This window comes from Branchiostoma lanceolatum, chromosome 7 (assembly GCF_035083965.1).
Source record: "Branchiostoma lanceolatum isolate klBraLanc5 chromosome 7, klBraLanc5.hap2, whole genome shotgun sequence".
NCBI lineage: Eukaryota > Metazoa > Chordata > Leptocardii > Amphioxiformes > Branchiostomatidae > Branchiostoma > Branchiostoma lanceolatum.
In genome coordinates, this window is record NC_089728.1 from 18,215,223 (window position 1) to 18,236,959 (window position 21,737).

A 21,737-nucleotide genomic window follows, 5' to 3' on the forward strand; every position below is an offset into this window, starting at 1 on the left:
GAGCAGGTGAGAGGCAATGTAACATGTTGATGAAGATATTGCTTATTCAATACGTAAAGCTCATGACTCAAGCAGTTTGTGCAAACAAGTAAAGAAGTGAACATCAGGCAATTTTGAGATTACATACGTACAGCTGTATGTGCTGAACGTTAAGATCATGGTTTGACTGTACCGAAATGACTGATTTGTACATCTTCTTCAGCTAAAGAATTGCATTGTATACTCACATATCATCTAAGTTCTTTTTAGCAATAAATCTGCAGGTTTGGTATAAATCAATGTGTCCGTGCTATTCATGTGTTTATCTGCTTATTATAGTTTGTTCATTTCTACAGAAAAGCCCCCCTCCCCACCCTACTCCTTTTCAGTTACCACACGGCCCTAGGCGGCCGACAGCACCCCCTTCCCTCCCATGGCTACAGTACCGGGACCGAAGCAGGTAGATAGCAAAAACTACCCCGTACCCGTGGCTACTTGACAGACCTAGCTGGACGGACAAAAGCACAAGCCCATCACCGGCCCCAGGGCTTCTACGAACCTCGCCAGGAAAACACCCCACCCCCGCCCCTTCACTCCTACGCCCATGCCTACTGTACGGACCTAGCTAGGCAAAAACATTCCCTCCCCTCATGTCATGAGTACCGTACCGCCCAAGCTAGGCAAACACCCCCTACCCCCATGCCTAATATGGGTACCTACCTAGGCACTCCCCCCGAATGCTTACTGTTAGTTAGGTTAACACCCCCCCTCCCCTGCTTACTATACTGCATGGACCCAGACAATCCTTCCTCCCCCATACCCACTGCGTGGATCTAGCCAGGCGAGAGCACGCAGCCAACCGGGCCAACCCCCTTACCTACTGTAGGACCTAGCCTCTGGTAAACACACAGTCACCACCCCCCCCGCCATGCCTACTGTGACGTACCTAGATAGGCAGAGAACCCTCCCTCCCCAAATACCTACTGTAAGGACCTAGACCCCCCCCCTCCATGCAGCTATAGGGACCTAAGCTTAAGGCAAACACATCCCCTCCCCATGCCTATGAACGGACCTAGCTAGGCAGACACACAAACCCTTCCCAATAGCCACTGGGCAGACCTACCTATTACGTACACAAAAGCAAACACAACAACCCTCACCCAATGGCTACTGTACGAACCTAACCCTGGCCAAAAGAATGGGTCCTCTCCACTCAACCATATTGCTACTATTGGCCTAGCTATGCAAACTCTTGGTGTTTTCCCCGTGTTTTGCGGCATTAGAGACAAACACTAGGAGACATTAAAAAAAAAGGACCCCATATCTTCTTGGAGATTACATTCCGGCTATGTGTGACCTTTGACACGAAACTTACTCGGGACACGACATGAATCCCGACAAGCTGAATACTTCCCGAAACACTTCAATATATTCTGGTCTTGGATAGTAGAAATCCCTTGACTTTGAGACGCAACATTGCCACTGCTATTTACATAAAACGACATTTTTTTTATTATAAATTGAACTTTACAATCATGATGAAATGAGCCAGTTCCCTCTTCTTTAAGGGCAGAGATAACGAAAGGATGGGCATGGGAAATTCTCACAGTTACACATCCCAACGTGCAACAACTAACTAGGATAGATAAAACGGACAAGGCGCCTTAACATAGTGTAAAACATGTAACAGTACTAGATTACTTTAATCGGTGATAAATTCACACTATGCATAAAGCAAACGTTTGAAAAGTTTGCAAATCAGAGTCACATATGCGGCACCATATCCATATTTGGTTACGTGTTTGTTTTTCTAGGTTGACGGTACTTATATATTTTCGTTGTTTTAAACTAACGGAAACGTCACACTTATCTCAGCCTCGGTAGAGAGCAGACGTGTGGAACAACACTCTCTTTATTGTCACACATCGATTCGAATCGTAAGTTGCTTCAATTCGTTTGTACAATTTCTTAAACACGTACAGATCGATAGCTAATACTTTTAAATAGCTTCAAATTTAAATATCAGTCAAGGACTGCACACTTGATATCGAATAGGGGGTGTTGTTGAGTGCTCAGATTGAGTTTGCCATGTAAGCTTGAATATTTATGTACCGTGGTGGGAGGGTGGTACTTCCACCGCTGCCACCAGTGTATAGATCAATAGATGTGAACTATCTGCTTGTCTGGTCAGAACTGCTGTGGACAGACTTGAGATCTTTCCCTTCGTTGATTCATAATCAGTTACTGATGTGGCGTGGTTCTGTCATAGGACCACATGTAGACAGTACTAGACATCTCCCTGTTTTGTTTTTGTTCAAAGAAGAATCAAATACTTGAACAAAGACAAGTGGCGGCCAACTCAAGTTATGCACAACTTACATTATAGACGCCACTTGTACCGTAAAGTATGAAAAATAAGATGTTTGACAACACACTAAAACATGAATAACAGGAAAAAATATTTGACGTGAGTCTCCCTGTTGTCATCAGCTAAAACATATGGCAACATTCAAATGTGCTCCCAACAGTTGTACCGGTCGACATGTCCGATTTGTTTGTCCGGTGTAAATATCATGTAGTTTCTTGGGGGGGGGGGGGGCTCGTTGCGTTCCTTTCGAAATATGTTTCACTTGCGCAAACTTAGGCTCGAAGCGATTGAGAATACAAGCAATCATAAAATGATTGTGATTCGAATAGTTACTTGCCTTACTTATCATCTGTTGCCATTCTCAAAACAGTATAAAAGTTTTCAGTCATTTCCCTTCTTACGATTTATGTATAGATCATCACTTCAGAATGTGAAATATATTTCAGAAATTCACACGGAGTCAAAGGCCAGTCTATAATAGTGCATGGCACGTAACGTTACGGCTGCACGTAAGATTCCGCCATTTTGATCAATGACTATCATATGACACAAGTAGGCACTATATTTTTAACTCATTGCAGTGAGTTTTGGTACAGGAAATATACTACCACACACTATCTGAGCCACGTTTATTGTTTGATTTTGGTCACCCTCTATGTTTTTAATATCCTGGGAGCCCAGTCTATGGCAGGGCCGCCAGCGATTTTCTTCGGCGGCCCGAGACAGTCAGCCCTCCCGAGTAGCCTGGGCTAGAACTCCCCCGGTGCGCTAATTACGGTATCGGCGGGCTTGGAGCTCTGGGCCGCCCAAGGAATTGGCGAGAAGGAACCGGCTAAAAGGAACTGGCTAAAAGGCCCGATGAACTGTCTGGTTCCCAGGGTACGTTTTGAAGGAAATACGTACAGGGATTTTTCGCAATATGTTCATAGCTGTTAAAGAAATTTGTTGTGTTTTTCTGCATACAAAAAAATTATATTTAGATCTTATCATACAATTTACAGGAGCGTCGACAGGATGGAACGGTTTGCGGGTAAATGGTGTCTGTCTAGTTTGGAATTTGAGAAGATGAAGGCACTGTACATGGCCAAATGGGGTATGTATCTATGTATCTATATATGCCATTTTCTGTTTTCATAACAAATACATAGCTACAACAACATACATGTTGAAATGTACACAGTAACTTCTCTGTAGTTGGTATTTTTTCGTAGGGTACATGTTTGTACTATGATATAGGTGTCGTATTACTTACTGTAAATTATCGGTCCCACAGATTCATTTTGATTAAGATTAAGAAATCGATGTTTTCTTCAAAGGTAGATCTGAGGCTGATATGGACAAGGAAAAAGAACAGTGGATGAAGACGTACATGAAAGTGGCAGAAGACGGCACCAACTGGAAGGTTTATTTGTTTCTTTATTTTTTTATTCGTGCGTTTATTCGTGAGCCCTCCCACACACTAGAAATATCATCAACACTACAATACATAACATTACAAAATCAACCATATCTACAATTAGTATAGAATGCAGGTCATCAAATAGCAAAGCAAAATCCGGATGATGATATACAATGATAGAAAATAATATAACGTCTTGAAGCAATAACTTAGTTCGGTCCTGAAGCAAAACAGGAGCTACACCCACAATAAGCGGTCCAGGTATATGGGGAATCAAGGCTGTAGTGTGCGTTGAATCTGTTGCAGAGGACATACAAAGTATATATGAACTTGTTGGTGACTTAGATTCTTATAACAATGCAGCAATCAGACAAGTCATTGAGCTATGATTAGAATAATTGTTCCCTATCAAAATAATAAAGATGTATGGACAGATAGCAGGTTTCAACAATGAGCACATGTTGTGTTACAGTGTTTAAAGTGGAGTCATTACGACCAATGACGTAATGTAGTTCTCGTAGAACTTGGGAAGAAACACATACGCCTCAGTTTGGGTTCGTTATGGAGTCAAATGTTTTGAAATTATTATAGATTTATTGAAAAAATTCTGTAACAGCAAATACGTGGGCATGTTTACTATTTTAGGAAGAAAACAATCATGCTCACAGCGAAACTTCGACCCGTATCACAGTAGTCTGTTCCCACTGGCGCCATCTTTAATCATCATTTTTGCCGCCTGGCCGTCAAACCACAAACCTTTCGATTTTGTCAGCCACGCGCCTGCTTCGTATCACTTGCATATGGGCATTTTGACCACTAGATGAACAAAAGTTTGCTGGAAATAATCATGCCCACACTTGGTATTGTTAAAATGTGCTATGTACGGACAATTGAGATTGACTACAGGTACGCATATGAATAGGACGGTTCGTGGCAAAAGCCACAGGGGGGGAGATAGAAAGGTAAACATTACTGCGGTCCGCCTGTATAAGCGTAAACCAATCACGGACAGTTGCCAGTGGTGATAAGCGTGATTGGCATGTTATAATCATCAATATTCATGCCCCACAAGTGGGAATTTTTGGACCGGTTTTTGACCATCGTGATGTAATGCTCAAATCAGCACTGAAAAGCATCCGACTCAGTTCTGGCGGCGCAGCTCCAATGTTCATCGAAGAATGAATCTATTAGTTTCGGCACGGTGACGATATCGATAAATGTCCAAAACAGCTTGTGGAGTCCCCCGTCTCGATTTAAGGATGGGGTAATGGTTCAATTTTTTTTACTTTGATGATAATCTGTTTTTTTTTCTAGTATGGCAATGTACCACAGGGAGATAGAGCCTTTACGTTTTACAATGAAGAAATGTCCAATTTGCTTGTGGAGTCCACCGTCTCGATTTTAGGATGGGTTATTGGTTCATTTTTTTACTTTGATGATAATCTGTTTGTTTTTTCTAGTATGGCAATGTACCACAGGGAGATAGAGCCTTTACGTTTGACAAGACAGATCAAACGTGCAAGCTCTTCAGAACTCCAAGCTCATTCCTTCAGGTAAAAACAAACATTTTGTAGTGATATCAAATTCCTACAGGTATATATAATAATGGCAACCATTTGTAAAGATGATATAAAATTCACTCTCAATTTCTTGGCAGCAACTAGAATAGGTAATCGGGATACAATTGCTTTACTACTCTCAAAAGAAATAACATTACACTGCTTGGCCTGTAGTGACGAAGGGAGATGACAAATATCTCAATATAATTTGCCGTTTTTCTCGTTGCACATTGTTTATGTTCTTGATGTTGTCTCAGAGCACCTTTGAGATGACGGGTGACGGAGCAATGACTATACACAGTCGTGGCACTTTCAAGATGATCTTCAAGATAACTGGGTACCAGATGAAGCTCGTAAGTAACTATACATGTAGCTGTGTATCGTCGTCTTGGTCTGTAGTTGTTTGCAACACTCTTGTAACACACAATCTGTTTCCAGTTGGTAGTATATCTAATGTTGTTCTGCATGTGACGATGTTAAATTTCTAGACTTGCATGGCCTCTTCTTCTTCTTCTTCTTCTACGATACTGCTCAGCCCGCCTTTCGGCGGATTATTAGCAGCTACGCGTTAGTAACAAGTACGTGCAAACAGAGGGTAGAAAGGGGGGGTAGACAAGGACATGTGCAAGAACTGGACAAGTGAACTTTTAGTTTAATGTTGCATTTAACAATAGTTTAATGTTCGTAGAAAGCTGATTTACCGTGCACCCTATATTCGAATTATACCATGCCACTATCTATTTCATGGGTTTATATTTCAACCCTTTGTGGACGACAGTGATAATTTTAGGCGGTACACTCTGCCTTCTAGATCTGATAACATTAGACGGTAGAGATAACGAAATGATAACAGCCATAAGGACCGTGATTAGAACAATAGAAAAACTATAGTCTTCTGCTAACAAGACAACATGATCAGTCTTCCTATGTGTTTTATCGTACAGAACAACAGTTGGATCTAAAACATTGGCGCAGCCCTAAACAATTGCAGCAAAATCTTGCCATGATTGTACTTAATAGGAGCAATTGTCTGTAAGGATCAAACAATGGTGGCAGGGGTCAAAAATCGATTTGGCTCATATTTTTCACAGTGATATTACTTGGTCCACAACCCCTCAAAATAGCATTCTTTTAGACCAAAACTCCTTGTTGTCATGGTAACGGGCGAATCAAGTTTCCTAGCAATTTTCCCCTAATTTTTTTCACCTCAAAAACGCACTTTATAACATTAGCACTGCAACACATTTTAACGTATCGTTGAAACAAAACAAGATCTTTTAAAATGGTAGACTGCTAACTACTATGTTATGCTTTGTCAACAGACACATTCCATGGATGAATTCAGTTATGACACTGTGTACACGAAATGTACATGTCCAGAGTAAGAAACTATCAGTATCAGTTCAACAATCGACAAAAGTCTGGAATGCAGTCCGACTGTGGCTTCTCTTAAGTGACATGTTTTGTCTTCGCTCTGTTTAAGGTAGAATTCTCTTATGTTTCGCTTCGCTCGTGCGTCAATCGTAGAGAATCAAATTGTACAACTGTCCTGTTAGCAATGCCTGATGTGAAACAAGTTTATTTAAAACACATGGAAAATAAATTGAAATATCATGATGATAGTATCACATTTATTTATATCATATGCACATGAGCTACGCTTCATGGAAGCAGGTGATTGTATGATTTTTTCGAGCCTTTGTAATTTACAATATTACATCCGGAAATAATGATTTTTGATTATTTTGTCAGATATCGTAAGTGACAATAGTCAGAAGTTGTATGTACTTTGTCATGGCAAACTGCACCGACTATTGTACAATCGTTGGGCAGAAGATTAGTTTTGAAAATATGCAAGCAACCTCAAGTTAAAAATGATAAAAATGGCAATGCATTCCAATATGTATAATATTACATACTTAATACAGCAACGGTTGTATATGTGATCCATAGCGTTTAAGCAATATGCAACGACATCTATTCGAAAATATACGTTACACAAAACCTAGAAATCTTTGCGTGTAATGTTAGATTGTATGCCCATTGCTGTCTACAAATACAGTGTGGGAAGTGAAAACCACGTGGTCAATGCTAATGCCATACAGTGCTAAGTATAACGTTCACCCCCAAATAAGTCATGGTATTATATGGCATTAAGTTTCAGAAGAAGTAAGAAGCAAAAAAGTGCTTCAACCTTCTCCCTGCTGCCTAACTCTGTAAGCAATAGAGAATGTTGTGCTACACAGCTACTCAGTGTACAAAAGGTTAAAACTACCAAACTCTTAAAACTGGCAGTGATTTGACACATGAGAAACGTACATTTGTAACAACATGCAAAGATAAAATGGCTTTTCTTCCATTCGACATTCCTGATGTGTTATGTACAGTGTTGTTTGGTGACTTGATTATGTCATGTACCAACGTTTACAGAAAGCATTATCAATAGTTACACCCATTGTAACTAGCAGACCTCTTCAGCAGATCGTTCCAGGTTGGCGTACTGATGCTCATCATACTGATTCAGCATGATGTGATCCTATGGAATCAATTACAACTAGAAAGGCAACATTTGCGAGCAAATACAGCATGTTTAGCCATACTCCTCGCCATGCAAAAAATGGACTCTCCCAAAATAACAATGGACCATTCTAAAATACTTGCACTAAAAAAATGAATCACCCCAGTCCAAAATTGAGTCTTCCAGTAGCACCTCAACACAATATGGACCAGTCCACAACCATATCCACTAATTGATTAACAAATACACTTCTGCTAAAAATGGACTTTTTCATAATCATTCCAGCTCAAAATTGAAAAATAATTAAAGAATCCTCCCCTTGCAAGAATGGGATATTCCGTGCCATTTCCATGTAAACCAGTCGAAAAATATCCGCTGAAATTACACTCTTGCGCATAATCAACCCAGTTCAAAATTGAATTAAAAAAGATCAACCCCAGGGAAGAATGAAGTTTTCCATAGTATACATATGAAGATTTGACAGGAGACGAAGGAAATGACCAAAAACAACATATTTGAGTCAATTCAAAGTCACCGAGAGGGTTTTAGTATAATATTTGTAATATGTTTGAACTATTTTGATTAAAAGAATGTCTAAGTCACAATAGTTCTAAAGTGTTCAAACAATTAGCATTGAAACTTATAACATGTTTGAACTTATTTCACATACGTTGGAAACATTTCGAACGTAACTACACAAAAATCTCTTTATTTAGAACAGTTTCAAACCATCTATCCAAATGTATCAATGTTCGAACAATTTGTAACAAGAGATTTTCACAATTGCCCTCATAAACGAAGGTGCTAAGTCCTCCTGTGTGTTTCTGCCTATTTTCGGTGGCCGCGCTAGACCACCAGCGGATTTGTTTTGACGGAGCGTCACCCGCGCGCGACGATGTACACTGTTCGGCACCGCTAATATCCAGCATTTTCCCGCTCCAAAACACTCCACAAGACCCACGTTTTAGTGTTTTGCCTCTTGTGCAACACGATTCGATTTGCATTACTAACGGGACGAAAATGATAGAAAAAATTCACCCCGTCCCGGCGTCCGTCCCAAAAACATGAACGACATGAAAATATATTTTCTTACAGATTCAATCACGAAAATCAACAGCATGGGATTCCAAATTTTCGCAACGGCCGACCATTTATCATGGCTGAACTTCCTTCCAAGGCGTGCGATAGATAAACATTCCCGGCACATAATAGTCACTAGTACCAGACTAACGCAAGCTCATGATGATAATAGGGAGAAAGTTTGTCAGTGAAGTTTGGCCACCAGAGGGTACATTCATTTAACGTTACAAGCTAGCGCAAAGGGGCGAATCATTGACCTTACCGGGGACTGACTCTACTGGCCTAATCATTCCTTTTTTGCCGAATTCTACGATCCATACGCCCGTACGTAGGACATGTAGGAAGGCCTGGTGGTGGACGCTACACATCACGGGAGACGCGTGTTGGTCCGAGACAGACAGCGGCGTGCTTTCGATCGCGTAGCGGCGACGCACCACTGCGACAACGTGCCGGACCAAATGTATGAAGTCGGCGGCAGAGAGAGATCATCAATCAATTTTGACAGGAGTGTCGCGCCAGTCTGAGGAGAAACGATCTCCCGTGTTGTGTTGAAGAATTTGGAGTTTGAAAATATCTGGAATAACTAATGCTAGAATAAACATTCACAAAATCATTGATTTAACTTGTTTTCTGTTATAAAATTTCCTAAACTGCAATTTAACCACTGAGTTTAAGGGAACATGGTGTTTTCCCGATAATCACGTTAAATGTTTATGTCCGGTCTTTCCTCCTCGTAAGCAAACTTCTAGCTTGGCCAGGTGCAAGGCACTCGGGGTCAACGACCTGTAGGTCATATGTAGTATTGAAAGTGACAGAAGTGGCAAATATTGTCAAGAAAGCCCAAAATAAATCGTTTTGAATATATGTATGCCAAAAATGGGAATGTAGTCCTTTAAATATTTGTTCAAGCCACATATACAGCAAATTTCAGGTCATTCGGTTGAAATACCAGGGCGCAGGAGGCCAAGATATGCTAAAAATAGCTTAAAAACCTCGATAAAATCACTTTCAAGGTCAATATCAAAACAAGGAAAAGAACGCACATTGGTTTTTGCCTACATTACCTCTGTACCAAATTTCAGGTCATTTGGTCAAAAAATGACAGAGATGAATCGATTTGAAGATTTGACAGGAGAAGAAGAAGAAGAAGAAGAAGAAGAAGAAGAAACATGAGAGAAAACAATATGTTTAGCCATACTTATGGCTAAACATAATAAAATACCATTAGCGACCATCTAACAAGTTATCACTGTGTTACAGATCACTTTGAATATCTCCATAAAAATTCGAAAAATTTGAAACCAAATATTGCATCTATTTCTTTAGATATTACGAAACCTTATCGGTTGATGTGCGATTTTAATACTTGTAATGTTGAAATACTGTCTGTTATATTACTACCAGTATTCATTTACTGTTTCCACAGCAGCAACAAAAAAATTAAGGGTTCTTGGTGGATGTAAATGTGCAGACGTTGGCACATTGACGCACCAAATCTGTAGTGTGTTTTTTTGCACACATTTTGACATATTAGCCAACGTGGCTCGGTTGGCGTCACTCTACCGCCAGGGAAGGTCATGGAAAGTACCTTTCCCAAGGACACAACGCTCTAACCGTTACGCCACGCCGACGCCACAGCGACAAGATTATAGTTGATATGGCAACTAACTTACGAGTATTTAACAAATGTGTCTCTAGCCTAACAAGTGAAGACCTTTATATCGGAACAGAACGTCGGAATATTCCTGTAACTGAACAGAACATCGGAATATTCCTGTACCTGGAACAGAACAGCCTTCAAAACGGTAACACAAACCTTCTCGTCCATTATCAACCGCGACAAAGCTGCCGAGAGCTCTGAGAAGGGCGGTCTTTCGTCGGGTAGAAAATGCCAGCAGTTTTCCATGATGAAATATCTATGAAGGAAATGGGGCAAATAGATAATCACACGCCAACATGAATGCCAACAAATGTTTCACATGGGCACTAGGCTTCTCCTGTTGCAGATATATCTTATAGGCAGTTTAACACCACTTCCCTCATCACATAAAGCAGTAAATATTTCTTTAAAAGAAAGTTGTTTACGTATGATATTGATAAACTTACAGATCGTCTGTACAGTGCGCTGGCTTCTGTAATTTCAATCCCCTTTGAATTTTCTCAGCAGCCTGTTGGGCTGTCATGGTGGGATACGGTGTAGAACCTATGAGCAAAACAAATATGAGTTACAACATGGTTACCTCACTAGATGAACCATGGAAGGTATACGTTTGTTATGATAATTGATATTTGAGATTATGACACAAGATACCAAGAGACAAGCAAAATATGAATTATTTTGAAGAAGAAAGTGATACATACCTAATGTAACAATTTCGTAAAGCAAAACTCCAAAGGACCACACGTCGCTTTTGGTTGTGTACAGCCTATCAATGGACAACGTCTCTGGGGCCATCCAGCGTAGGGGTAGGGGTGACTGAAGAGAAAATAGGGTCATGTTAAACCAAATATTTAATGTTTTTGAAGTGAATCTCCTTATCTTAGTACCAAGTATTGAGTACACAATTATCAATACTGAATGTACTTTTTTTCTATATACATCGTAATCCAGACAGGTCATGTTTCTACTAAATTGGTAAGTTGATTGTGTTTTTAGGTCATCAAATGCTGTCCAGTACATTGTACGTGACTGTACAATGAACGTTAACTTACATCTTTAACTTTCTTGTATTCCGGCCCTTCCCTTGCGAGACCAAAGTCCGATACTTTGCATGTCTTGTGCTCTCCAACTAGAACGTTTCTTGCGGCAAGATCTCTGTGTATGCACTACATATGGAACATTCGATAAAAGGAAAGTTATCTTTAACCCGCTACTGTAACGTTCTACATTTATCATTCTGTCTTATGAATGTTAGCATTCAAATGATTTACAAAATGCTCAGTGCTGAAGATTCCATTGTATATCATTTTGAATCATATCAATTGTCAACAAATAGGACAAACCATGAGGATTCTTATTATCATTAATTATATGTGCACACCAATAGAAATGTTGACAGTCACGACATAAGTAAGTAATGAGCAATAGAAATGTTTAGTTCAGTTCATCCTCAGTGAGGTTTCACCAGTCCCTATCGAAAAAAAATAGAAATGTATTTCATCGTGCTTCACATGTAAACAACGTACCTGCATGGATGCTAGGTAACACATCCCCTTGGACACCTGCCAGGCGAATGAAATGAGGTCTGTGTTCTGTAGAGTCCTGCTCTCCGTGTGCAGATTTGCATACGTCACGTTTCGTGTGCTGCGGTCTTTTCTCAAGAACGACAACAGATCACCGTTGGGCACGTACTCAACTACCAGCATGACCGGATCTGGAAGGATATTGTAACGTAGTTTTAGTTGTAGCGTTGGCTTCATGAAAATCATAAGTCATCATTATTGAACTTCAAAAAGAGACGATATCGTTTCATCAGTCACGTGTAATTACAAGTTACTAAGATATTCTTCTATCAGTGACTTCTATCAGAAGCAGTCCATATCCAGTTGGAACGTGCTGGGATGAACCGTAACGAAGGTTGGGAGCTGCCCATGTCCTACTTACCCCTACTCCGCAAGGGGGCGGGGGAGGTATGAAGATCTTCACAAGTCTGATCCTAGTCTCGTGTTCTCGCGAGACTAGGTCACTCCGTGATCAAGATGAAAAGTTAACATCGAAAATTTGGAGGTACGTGATTGCTACCTTTAAAAGTCACTGATAGAAGAATATCTCAATAACTTAAAAAGAGACGAGCTGCTATTTGCGTAGTCGTCAAGCCTGACACAAGTAGCAACTTGCAGTTTGATTACACACGTATACAATAATAATGAACTGTACTCAGAAAAATATATTTAGAAGCTTTTATGTGTGTAATCCTTAGGCCTGGCACATTCAGGAAGGTTGAATGTACAGTCATACTGAATGGGAATCACCTGATTTTGTACAATATCCCAAGAGTGTGACGACATTTGGGTGAGGATCAAGTAGCCGCATCATCATTCTGAGCTCCTTCAGCATGTCGTCTCGAACTTCAGATGAGGCATGGGCTGAAGATTTGCATGAAACAAAACGTTAGCTCAAGGTTGTGGTTAACATCTTTGAATCAGAATTGCTATGTTAGCAGTTTGTTATGAAGTAGAATATTTGAGATATACAAATAAAACAATTGGAAGGCAAACATGTCGTTCACCCAGTATTATTTTACCTTTTACAGTTTTCACGGCGACGATTGTAGACCCTTGGTAGTCGTTGACAAAGCGTGCTCTTGCCTTGTACACTTTACCGAACTGCCCCTCCCCTAGTTCTCCTAGTAATGTTATTTGGTTTGCTTCGAACTCCATGTCCCGTCTACTAGCTGTAATGCTCGTATGGGATGCCGTGAGATGGTTGTTACTGTCTCTATTCTGGTTGGTGATATCTATGTTTCCGTGTAGCAGTTGAGTCTGGAACACATGTAATGGTGATATTACTTCTTCATTTGATTTCTGCCATTTTGAGGTACAGCATTGGATTTACATACCATCAGGTACTTTGTACTAATAACGTCTAAAATAGTCCTTATTAGAGAACAACCGCAGCCTCTACTAATGCATGGCGGAGGGGAAACAGGACTTGAATCATAAGGCCAGGGTGGCACTAGAATTACTCTGTCAGGCTTGTCTTCGGCTCTATCGCTATGTATTACTTTAAGGTACAACAGAATCTCGTATTGACTGCCCACAACCAAGCAAAATAGACAAGTATGGTACCTCAGGCTCAGCATAGATGTCTGAATTCTGGAGGGTCTCCTGACGTTGTCTTTGAATGTTGTTCAGATGATTTGTTTCATGTTGTGGAGGAATTGCATCTTGTGACTATATATCACATAGAAAACGGAATGAATAGTAATAAGAATGCTTTACAATGCATACTAATCATTGAAATATACGTCTTCCTGTGACATAAAGTCTATTAAATGCACAATGCATACTACAGCTAGAAGCCAATTCGACAGTTGAAGAGAATAGATGTGATTATCTTACCCCCATTGTTCCATTTCTTACTGGGTTTTGCAGGCTATTTGACGGTTCGGATACATCCCTGTCGTGCAATCTGATGACGACATGTCCGTTTGTAGTTCTATTTAGAAGTTGCAGCTCGGCCAGATCTATCTCGACCTGGTCATTGTTCTCTGTCTTTCTCCCCTGTTGAGGTAAATATGGAACAAAGTCATAGTCCCTTCTCTTAAGCCAAATATATTTCATGAGAATTTGATGGCTATATGGATAGTTTACAATGTTCAGTGCACGCTACACTCCACGAAATGACCTTGGTTCCTGACGTATCCGGACATGGAACGCGGGGATTCGGAACCTCAGATCCGTAAGAATCTGGACGGATACAGGGCCTTATTGTTTTAGTACAATTCGGCCCCGTATCCGTCCGGATTCTTACGGATCTGAGATTCTGGAACCCCTTGTTCCATGTCCGGATACGTCAGGATCCGAGGCCATTTCGTGCATCCTTACCAAATGGCAATATCTCTTCATGAAGTATACCAGGACAAGGCAGACTACACAGGCACTACATCCTAGACCAACTAGCAGGGGTAGTGAGAGGCCGGCAGTTCCTGTTATGGGAGCAAATGACAAAAGTTGGTTGATATGCAATGATTGTGACAATGCTTAGCATATTACACATAACCATATCTAGTCAGAAGATGTCAATTCAATGGCAAATATGTCACAAGAAAGTCTTTAAGGCCAGCAAATTAAACTAGTATCATAATGGTAAACCACCTACAAGTGAAATCCAACAGATAAGTTATAAATCTGTACAAGTTACCATTGATGGGTTGCAACATCAGTGTTCTACTATCCTGTCCAATTCTGTTTGCAGCTGTGCACTTGTAACGTTTGAAGTCGTCCGGCATAATGTTGTCTATTGCAAGAAGCATGGTGATTCCTCTGGTTGAGATCACCTGGTATGCTGAAAACCTAGCTCGGCACAAAGAAATATCATTTATGCTTAAGCGTCAACGTTTGAGGACTACATTCGATACTACAATTCTTTTTAGGTTGGTCGTGGGGTCATGTAGCGTAACGGGAGGGTTTTCGGCACAAAATCCAGTGGTCCCGGGTTCGAATCCCGTGACGCTACCGACGTTGTGCCCTTGGGGGAGGCACTTAACACGACTTTCCTCACTCCATCGAGGTGTAAAAATTGTTTTTTATTCTCTGTACGTGGCACTGTTAGAATAAGTTATGAAAAACTTGAGTGCAGTGCCACGTCACCCTCGTCTGTTAAAAGTCTTTCTTACGCAATCGTAAGCTTCAACGTCCTATCTCTAAACTCACCTATGTATAGATATTTTCTATTATTAAGCATTTTGTTTCATGTATCATGTATTAAGCAAAATTCAGGAAAGCGAACCTGTATTTTGTGTTGTTGCTCCAGAGAATGGTTCTGTTTCCATCTAATTCCATCCATGACCAGTACGACCCGTTGATGGGAGGATCTGCCTCCACGTTGCATCTCAGCTCTGCTCCAGATCCGACCTCTGCGTGCACTACGTTGCTACTAGGAACGATGACTGGTTTACCTAGTACATTGAATTAAAGTTAATACGACATAGATAACTTACAACTGGCATTGTAAAATAAAGGTTATATGATACCCATGATTATATTATTGAAAGACATGACAAAAAAACAATGATTTAAGATGAAGTTTTGTTCACAAATTAAGTTGAAGTTTGGCAAATGGACGATAATCTATGATACTATAACAGTAAAACTTTGTTTAGAATGTGTTATCAACATCTGGCATTGAGCACCACACATCACAGATGGCATGCACCCCCGACTTGCTCCCCAACTATGAACACATGCTTTTACACCAACCAGAAAGCAACAGGTTTTTAATCTTGGCAAAATGTGCAATGAATTTACTGGTCGAGGAAAGCATAAGATGCATTTGTCATTGAATATATGTACCACCTACAGTGTACCTGTAACTTCGATGAAGACTTCCTTTTCGTCCAGCCGATCACTGAACCGCGAGGAGGCGGCGATACAGATGTATTTACCAGTCATAGAGTAGCTTACGACGGGAATTACCAATGGGTTAGCCAGGTGAGCACTGTAAGTGCTGTTCAACCAAATAGTTGAAGGGGCTGGATTGCCTTCGGCAACACATTCAAGAGTTAGCTTGGCTCCGACTGTCACTCTTCGGTGCTGAACTTTAGTCAGGATTTTAGGTGGATCTGATAAGAAGAAAAGAAACACTTATTCGTTGAAATGACACAAACACAAAAATATGTACTGACACAAACACAAAAAAGTACTGCATTATCATTAAACTTAGTTCATCTGTGGCGGTAGATAATACAAGTGGGAAGTTGATATAGCTCTATACATCAGAAACCGGCATCAACCGTCCATGAGTTGAGACGGGGGCTGATACCGACTTCCAATAACCTTTGACGTATTGCTTACGTCACAATTTTGAAAGGTGAAGGCAATCGCTGGTCTTCAGTTATCCTGAAGACTACTTTAGTACAAATGCAAGAAGATCGAAAGAGAGATAATGATAAATCATTCTCCCAATCATCACAACTTACAAAGAACCTCCACTGTCGTCCTCTTAGCTGTATAGGCGATGGAGTTGATAGCAGTACAGGTGAAGGTCCCGTTTTGGTTCCTTGTAATTGCGCTGATGTGGATCTCAGGCACGTTACCTGGCAATGACACACCTCTTGGACCTTCCCACATTATAGTCGACGTTGGGTTACTTTCCACGTTACATCTGATCGTCACAGTTTCCCCTTCAATCACTTGTACAGTTGTCCCATCTATTGTCATCCCGGGGGATGTCACGGTGATGCTTACCAATGGAGCATCTACATGGAGAAAGAGAAGATCACAATTAGATGGAACAAGGGTGCCAAATCATTACCTATATGACATTTGTTCAACACTAGACACAAGCAAACTAGGTTTCCGAAACTCACGTTTATGGCGTTTGTAACTATGCTTGCGGTAAAAGCATGTTGTAATCCCATCCGTCGATGAAGATTAGACATCCAGGTAATCTGATACGCCAAATTTCAAAATACCCCAACAACTGGACATAATTTTGTCAAAATGACCGTTTCCAACATCATATCCAGTTGCTTGAGTGGCTGTTATTTGGCGTATCATGCTGTGATCCATTCTGTGGTAGAATCATTGGCTTAGCTTCGTTGACGAAGATTTCAGTAGAATACCATAAAAGCAAACATGACGACTTAGAATCAAAGCATACTCACATTGCACTTCCAGTGTGATCTGTGTAGTCTTTGGACGCAGCAGATTGGGATGCCCTGGCTGCGATGCTGTGCATGTAACAACTTGGCCATTATGTTCTCGCGTAATTCTAAGAGACGTGCGTATCTCGTTGTCATCTGTAGAAAGAGTGTCTGCCTCCAATGTCACTGAACCCAGGGACCATGACAAGGTCGGTGGAGGGTCACCGCCATGGCTGGTACAGGTTAACGACAGTGTGTCTCCTTCCCTGACGGGATTACTATAACCATTAACAACAGGGGCTCCTGCCTGGGCTGGAAATGACAGAGTTTGGTGGAATTTAAGACTATGCCATTTTAAAGAGACATAAGCATGCCAAGGGTACGATAAACAAATACAACACACCACCTTTGCAAAATACACAAACCATTGTATTGCTCAACCCCCTATGAGAACCACCAAAGTCTCGCTGACACTTTTCTTTTTTTTCTTTTAACAACTCTGATGATAGTTTGGTCTCTGGTCATAGTTTGGTTTAAATATTAGATAGATTGATTGAATTAAATGTATCTGACCGTTTCGTCTGTATACTTACAAACGAAAAAGCAAGTAGTTGCTTACTTCTTCCATATTTTGAACAATGACGAAAGTTTTTCACATGATTTGCCTCTTTCCCTTTCAGTGCAGCCGTCATGTTGGCACTGTATACCAGCTTAAACGCTACAATGGATTACCCACCTTACCCCCAACCTTTGTAAAGCTGCCTCACCATAGAGGGCAAAACAGGTATGTGGTTTCTATTGACACCTCTGTCATGCCTCTAGACAGTAAACAATCCCATCGTTCTTAGCGAAAGGTCAAAGTTGAATGCTACCTGAACATTGTTTTGCGCCCTCCCTGTGATTCGACCTTTTCGAACCCGTTTTCACGACGACGTGCAAAACAAGTCTGTGGTTTCTATTGACATTCTTGTCCATCCATAATCGATCCCATTGTTCATCTTGCGTGAAAGTTCAAAGTTGTGCACAATTTGAACATTGTTTTCGAGACAGCAAACCAATGCCTACACTATAGATGGATTGTCAATGTCTCAATTTTGTTTCCGAATCTTCTCAAAGTCGCCTGTGGCAGAGTGAATACAATTTGCAATTATTGATACTATATCTTTTATTCCCTTTAACGCCAAGCCAATACATTATCAAATATTAATCATAACAACAATAACATCATGGTGCTAATGTTACTGATTACAGTATATGTGATTTTCATTTTGTTCGGAAAACCCTCAGATACGTAAAACGTAGCCTAGATGTTAGAATCGTGTCTCAAAATGTATCACTTATGTTCAGAATGTAATCCTTAACATATGTTCATGTATGTAAAATGAGTGTGAGTTCTAGATCTACTCAATTAAATATAAAGACTTTCACTCACTGAGAACTGTCAACATGGCCTCCGCCGGTTCGCGCCATAGCTCTCTCACCCAGCACTGAAACATCCCCTCGTCTTCTTGCTGGACAGGGTTTATAAACAGGCTGTACTCTCCTTCGCCACCTACCACAGAATACCTCGGGTGTCCAGAGCTTCTACCCTCGGTTCGAACGTGGTAATTCGGCGGGCCGAACCATTTTACTGACGTATCAGTCATTGCGAAGTTAACTTTGCAGTAAAGAGTCGTACTACCGTTGACCACGGCGTTGGTATCAGATGGTTTGATCACATAGTCCACCTTATTGCCAGCAGATAAGATATTCCTTCCGAGTCTGGATTGTAGCACTCCTATCTCGTTGATAACTTGTAAATTGGCAGTTGTTATTTGAATGGCCAACAAAACGGTAGCGATTAACAAAATAGTTCTTTGAATGACTGGCAAGTCCATTTTTGTACTCTTCCACGTTTTAGCCAGTGAAAGAAAGCTTCTTTAGGTCGGAAGTTATCCAATTTTCGAAGTCTTGAAGACAAGTTCCGCTTCGGGCAGAGTTTCAACTGAAGTTATTAAAATCACTGACTACATGTCCTTTTAAGATTCTTCCTGAGCTTTGACGTCACTCTTACCTTGCAACGGTTTGAGAATCTTCGGTAAGACCTTGGTAAGACGCACAGCATATTTGAGAACACGCTACGTTGACAAAAATAATCTGTGCCTCACCACTAGTCGTTAAACTGAGCGTAAAAATGAAAGAAGAACCACAACATGCGTACCCTTGCGAACAATGGAAACGAAACTATTTTTGGCAATATGCCAAAGATGACACCATACCTGTAAAGGCGCCGTTTCAAACTATTGGTATATACAATTTGCATTATACGGGTGTTTCCTATTTGTGAATTGCTGTACATTCATTCAACACAGCCTAAAAGGCATGGATATAGCGCACGCCAGCATTACTGCTGTCACATTTTGATACAAAAAGGGATCAAATAGTAGCAGGCAGTTTACTTACTAAAAGAAAACATATGTTTTGAAATTCAGCCCTACCATGCTTGTCAGTCATTGGTGGAAAGGTTCCCGCCAAACCAACGGGTTTTTCAAGTAAATCACAGACCTATAAACGTATGAATGACTCACGTCTGACCTCAAGACATCCACAATACGATCTGCTCTTGACTACAAGGGGTCCAATTTCATTTAAAGTTATATTGACATAAATGGATGATCCTAGAATTTATTTTTCTGATCAAATCTTCAAATTAGTTTATGTAACTGGAGTACGGATAGTCGTTCACACTTCGTTTCCTGCCTAAAGTTTTTGTTGAATATGTAAATATTTAAAAGAACTTTATGTTTGTGCGCAAGTTCGTGTATACAACTACACATCGAATGGGCTTAGTAATTCCACGCATGTAATGTGGTTTTATGGCAACGTTAGGTCAATAAGAAGTATTGTTTTGTTCATGGTTTGTGGACAAAATAAACAAGCTCATGGTTCAAATATCTGAGCATTACTCACACATGACCCCGCCATTGTGTATCCGTCACAGCGTGTGTACAAAGCCCCTACTAGTAGGTGTTTACCGAGAAAATAGTTTCAGTGTTTATTGAGTATCCATCAATCAAGGGGAATTTGAAACCTGACAAGATATTTGGTGTTAGTCCCTTCATGTGCTTCCGTGTATTTTCTGAACAATTTGCCTTGTTTTGAAAGACCCGAGTTCCACCAAACTGTTACAGAGATACGTCTTAGGCGCTTGGAGGAGTTTCATGGACTAAGGTACGTCTTAACCTGCCGATTTTCACGCCGTAATATGTGCGACCCTTTGCATGCTTATAGTTGACCCTTCAGATTTACCCATTTTACATAGTTTTCAGTAGTCTAGTTTTCATTTTTCCAGCGACATCCGTTACAATTTTTTTTTATCTCGATGCAAAGTCTGTATATTGTCTAAACTTAAACTGAACCTGCCTGAACCTGTAATACTTCAGCCGCTAGAAGCGGTTGAACTCGACGACTTTAGCCGAGCCGCCCGAGGATTCCAAGATGGCGCCGTGGTTTCAGAGCAAAGTGCCTTTTTTTTTGTTTTTTTTTTTGAATGTTTAATTTCGGGGTTTCCTTCGTAATTCTATCGTACGATTCGATAGCGCATGTAAGAGAGAAATACTGGAACCCGACTGGGACCAAATTGAGTGGCATGAATATCAAAAAGTCGCATCATTGTGATTAAATCCGACAGAAAATATAGGATTTTATAGTAACGCCAAATGGGGAGGGGGGCACTTGCACGAAATGGTTCTGACTGAAAGTTTACGTAGTGTCTTGTATACACCGGCGTAACACCGTGTTACTTTAGTTTATACAATCAAGGAGGTTAACCTCATTTATATAATGTTGTGTTAATGTGATGGATGATTAATGATAAAAGTATAGCTGCCTTTTTTTGCGAGAAAACAATTGTGTTTTGAAACGTCCGGACGACAAAATTATGCTTGTAGAGGGGACGAGATTGTACATAGGTCTCATAACGTTATACCAAGGAGGGTAAAAAGGTTGAACGTCGTATGTGTATGCCGTGTAGCTGTAATTTATTATGACATATTTGTGTGTGTGATCTAAGGATAAAAGTATGGCTATCTTTTCTTGATTAATTGAAAATAATTGTGTGGTGAAGATAACAAATAAACATGAACAACAAAGAGTATATTGATCCCAGTTTGCACATGATCCCAGTTTGCTCGTCAATATGTGTGTTGTTTACCTGACTTAACTTCTTTTCTTCTTTACTAGTTTGATTGATGTCAGCAATGAAGTGACTGGGCCATATCAGAGTCAAGGATTGGAGCCAGATGCCTGACTCTGGGCGAAATTTTGCAAGTCTGCAGCAGCTTCCAAGGACATGTTTATGATGTTAACTGTTTTTGTATATAACTGAAGAAACTCAATGTAATTTCACTATGTATAAACATGACAGTGAACACTGTAACTAGTATAAGTAAGGTGTGTACCACACATTTGGTGTTTCCCCTCCAACGGTCTTGCATTTTAAGAATTTGACTACAGTAGTTCCAGCCTTCTTTATAGGATGTGTTGACTA

General features: G+C 40.5%; 1 protein-coding gene and 2 long non-coding RNA genes across 3 annotated transcripts; 2 read left to right on the top strand and 1 right to left on the bottom strand.

The window, feature by feature from the left end:
- Positions 1-1,815: 1,815 nt before the first annotated feature.
- On the top strand, positions 1,816-3,749 carry LOC136438027 (uncharacterized). The gene is made up of 3 exons (XR_010756368.1): positions 1,816-1,916; positions 3,349-3,440; positions 3,664-3,749. It is a non-coding gene; the product is annotated as an uncharacterized lncRNA (long non-coding RNA).
- Positions 3,750-5,189: 1,440 nt separating this feature from the next.
- On the top strand, positions 5,190-7,054 carry LOC136438026 (uncharacterized). The gene is made up of 3 exons (XR_010756367.1): positions 5,190-5,299; positions 5,563-5,658; positions 6,628-7,054. It is a non-coding gene; the product is annotated as an uncharacterized lncRNA (long non-coding RNA).
- A 110-nt stretch (positions 7,055-7,164) lies between these two features.
- LOC136438665 (fibroblast growth factor receptor 1-like) lies at positions 7,165-17,564 on the bottom strand. Its single transcript, XM_066433579.1, has 16 exons — positions 17,231-17,564; positions 16,544-16,822; positions 15,932-16,186; positions 15,355-15,523; positions 14,767-14,918; positions 14,451-14,551; positions 13,965-14,126; positions 13,692-13,796; positions 13,148-13,385; positions 12,876-12,989; positions 12,090-12,277; positions 11,616-11,729; positions 11,265-11,379; positions 11,010-11,106; positions 10,720-10,819; positions 7,165-7,841 (listed from the first exon to the last, which is right to left on the bottom strand). Exons 2-16 carry the CDS (start codon positions 16,782-16,784, stop codon positions 7,767-7,769), a joined length of 2,226 nt encoding a protein of 741 aa, XP_066289676.1. The 5' UTR covers positions 16,785-16,822; positions 17,231-17,564; the 3' UTR covers positions 7,165-7,766.
- Positions 17,565-21,737: the final 4,173 nt, after the last annotated feature.

Coding starts and splice junctions, on each gene's coding strand:
- LOC136438665 (XM_066433579.1), bottom strand. CDS start 16,784: ATGACAATAGATGGGACAACTGTACAAGTGATTGAAGGGGAAACTGTG. Junction 15,524..15,931: donor AGTCTTCATCGAAGTTACAG/GTACACTGTAGG, acceptor TCAATGTACTAG/GTAAACCAGTCATCGTTCCT. Junction 7,842..10,719: donor GGTTGATAATGGACGAGAAG/GTTTGTGTTACC, acceptor TTGATTCCATAG/GATCACATCATGCTGAATCA.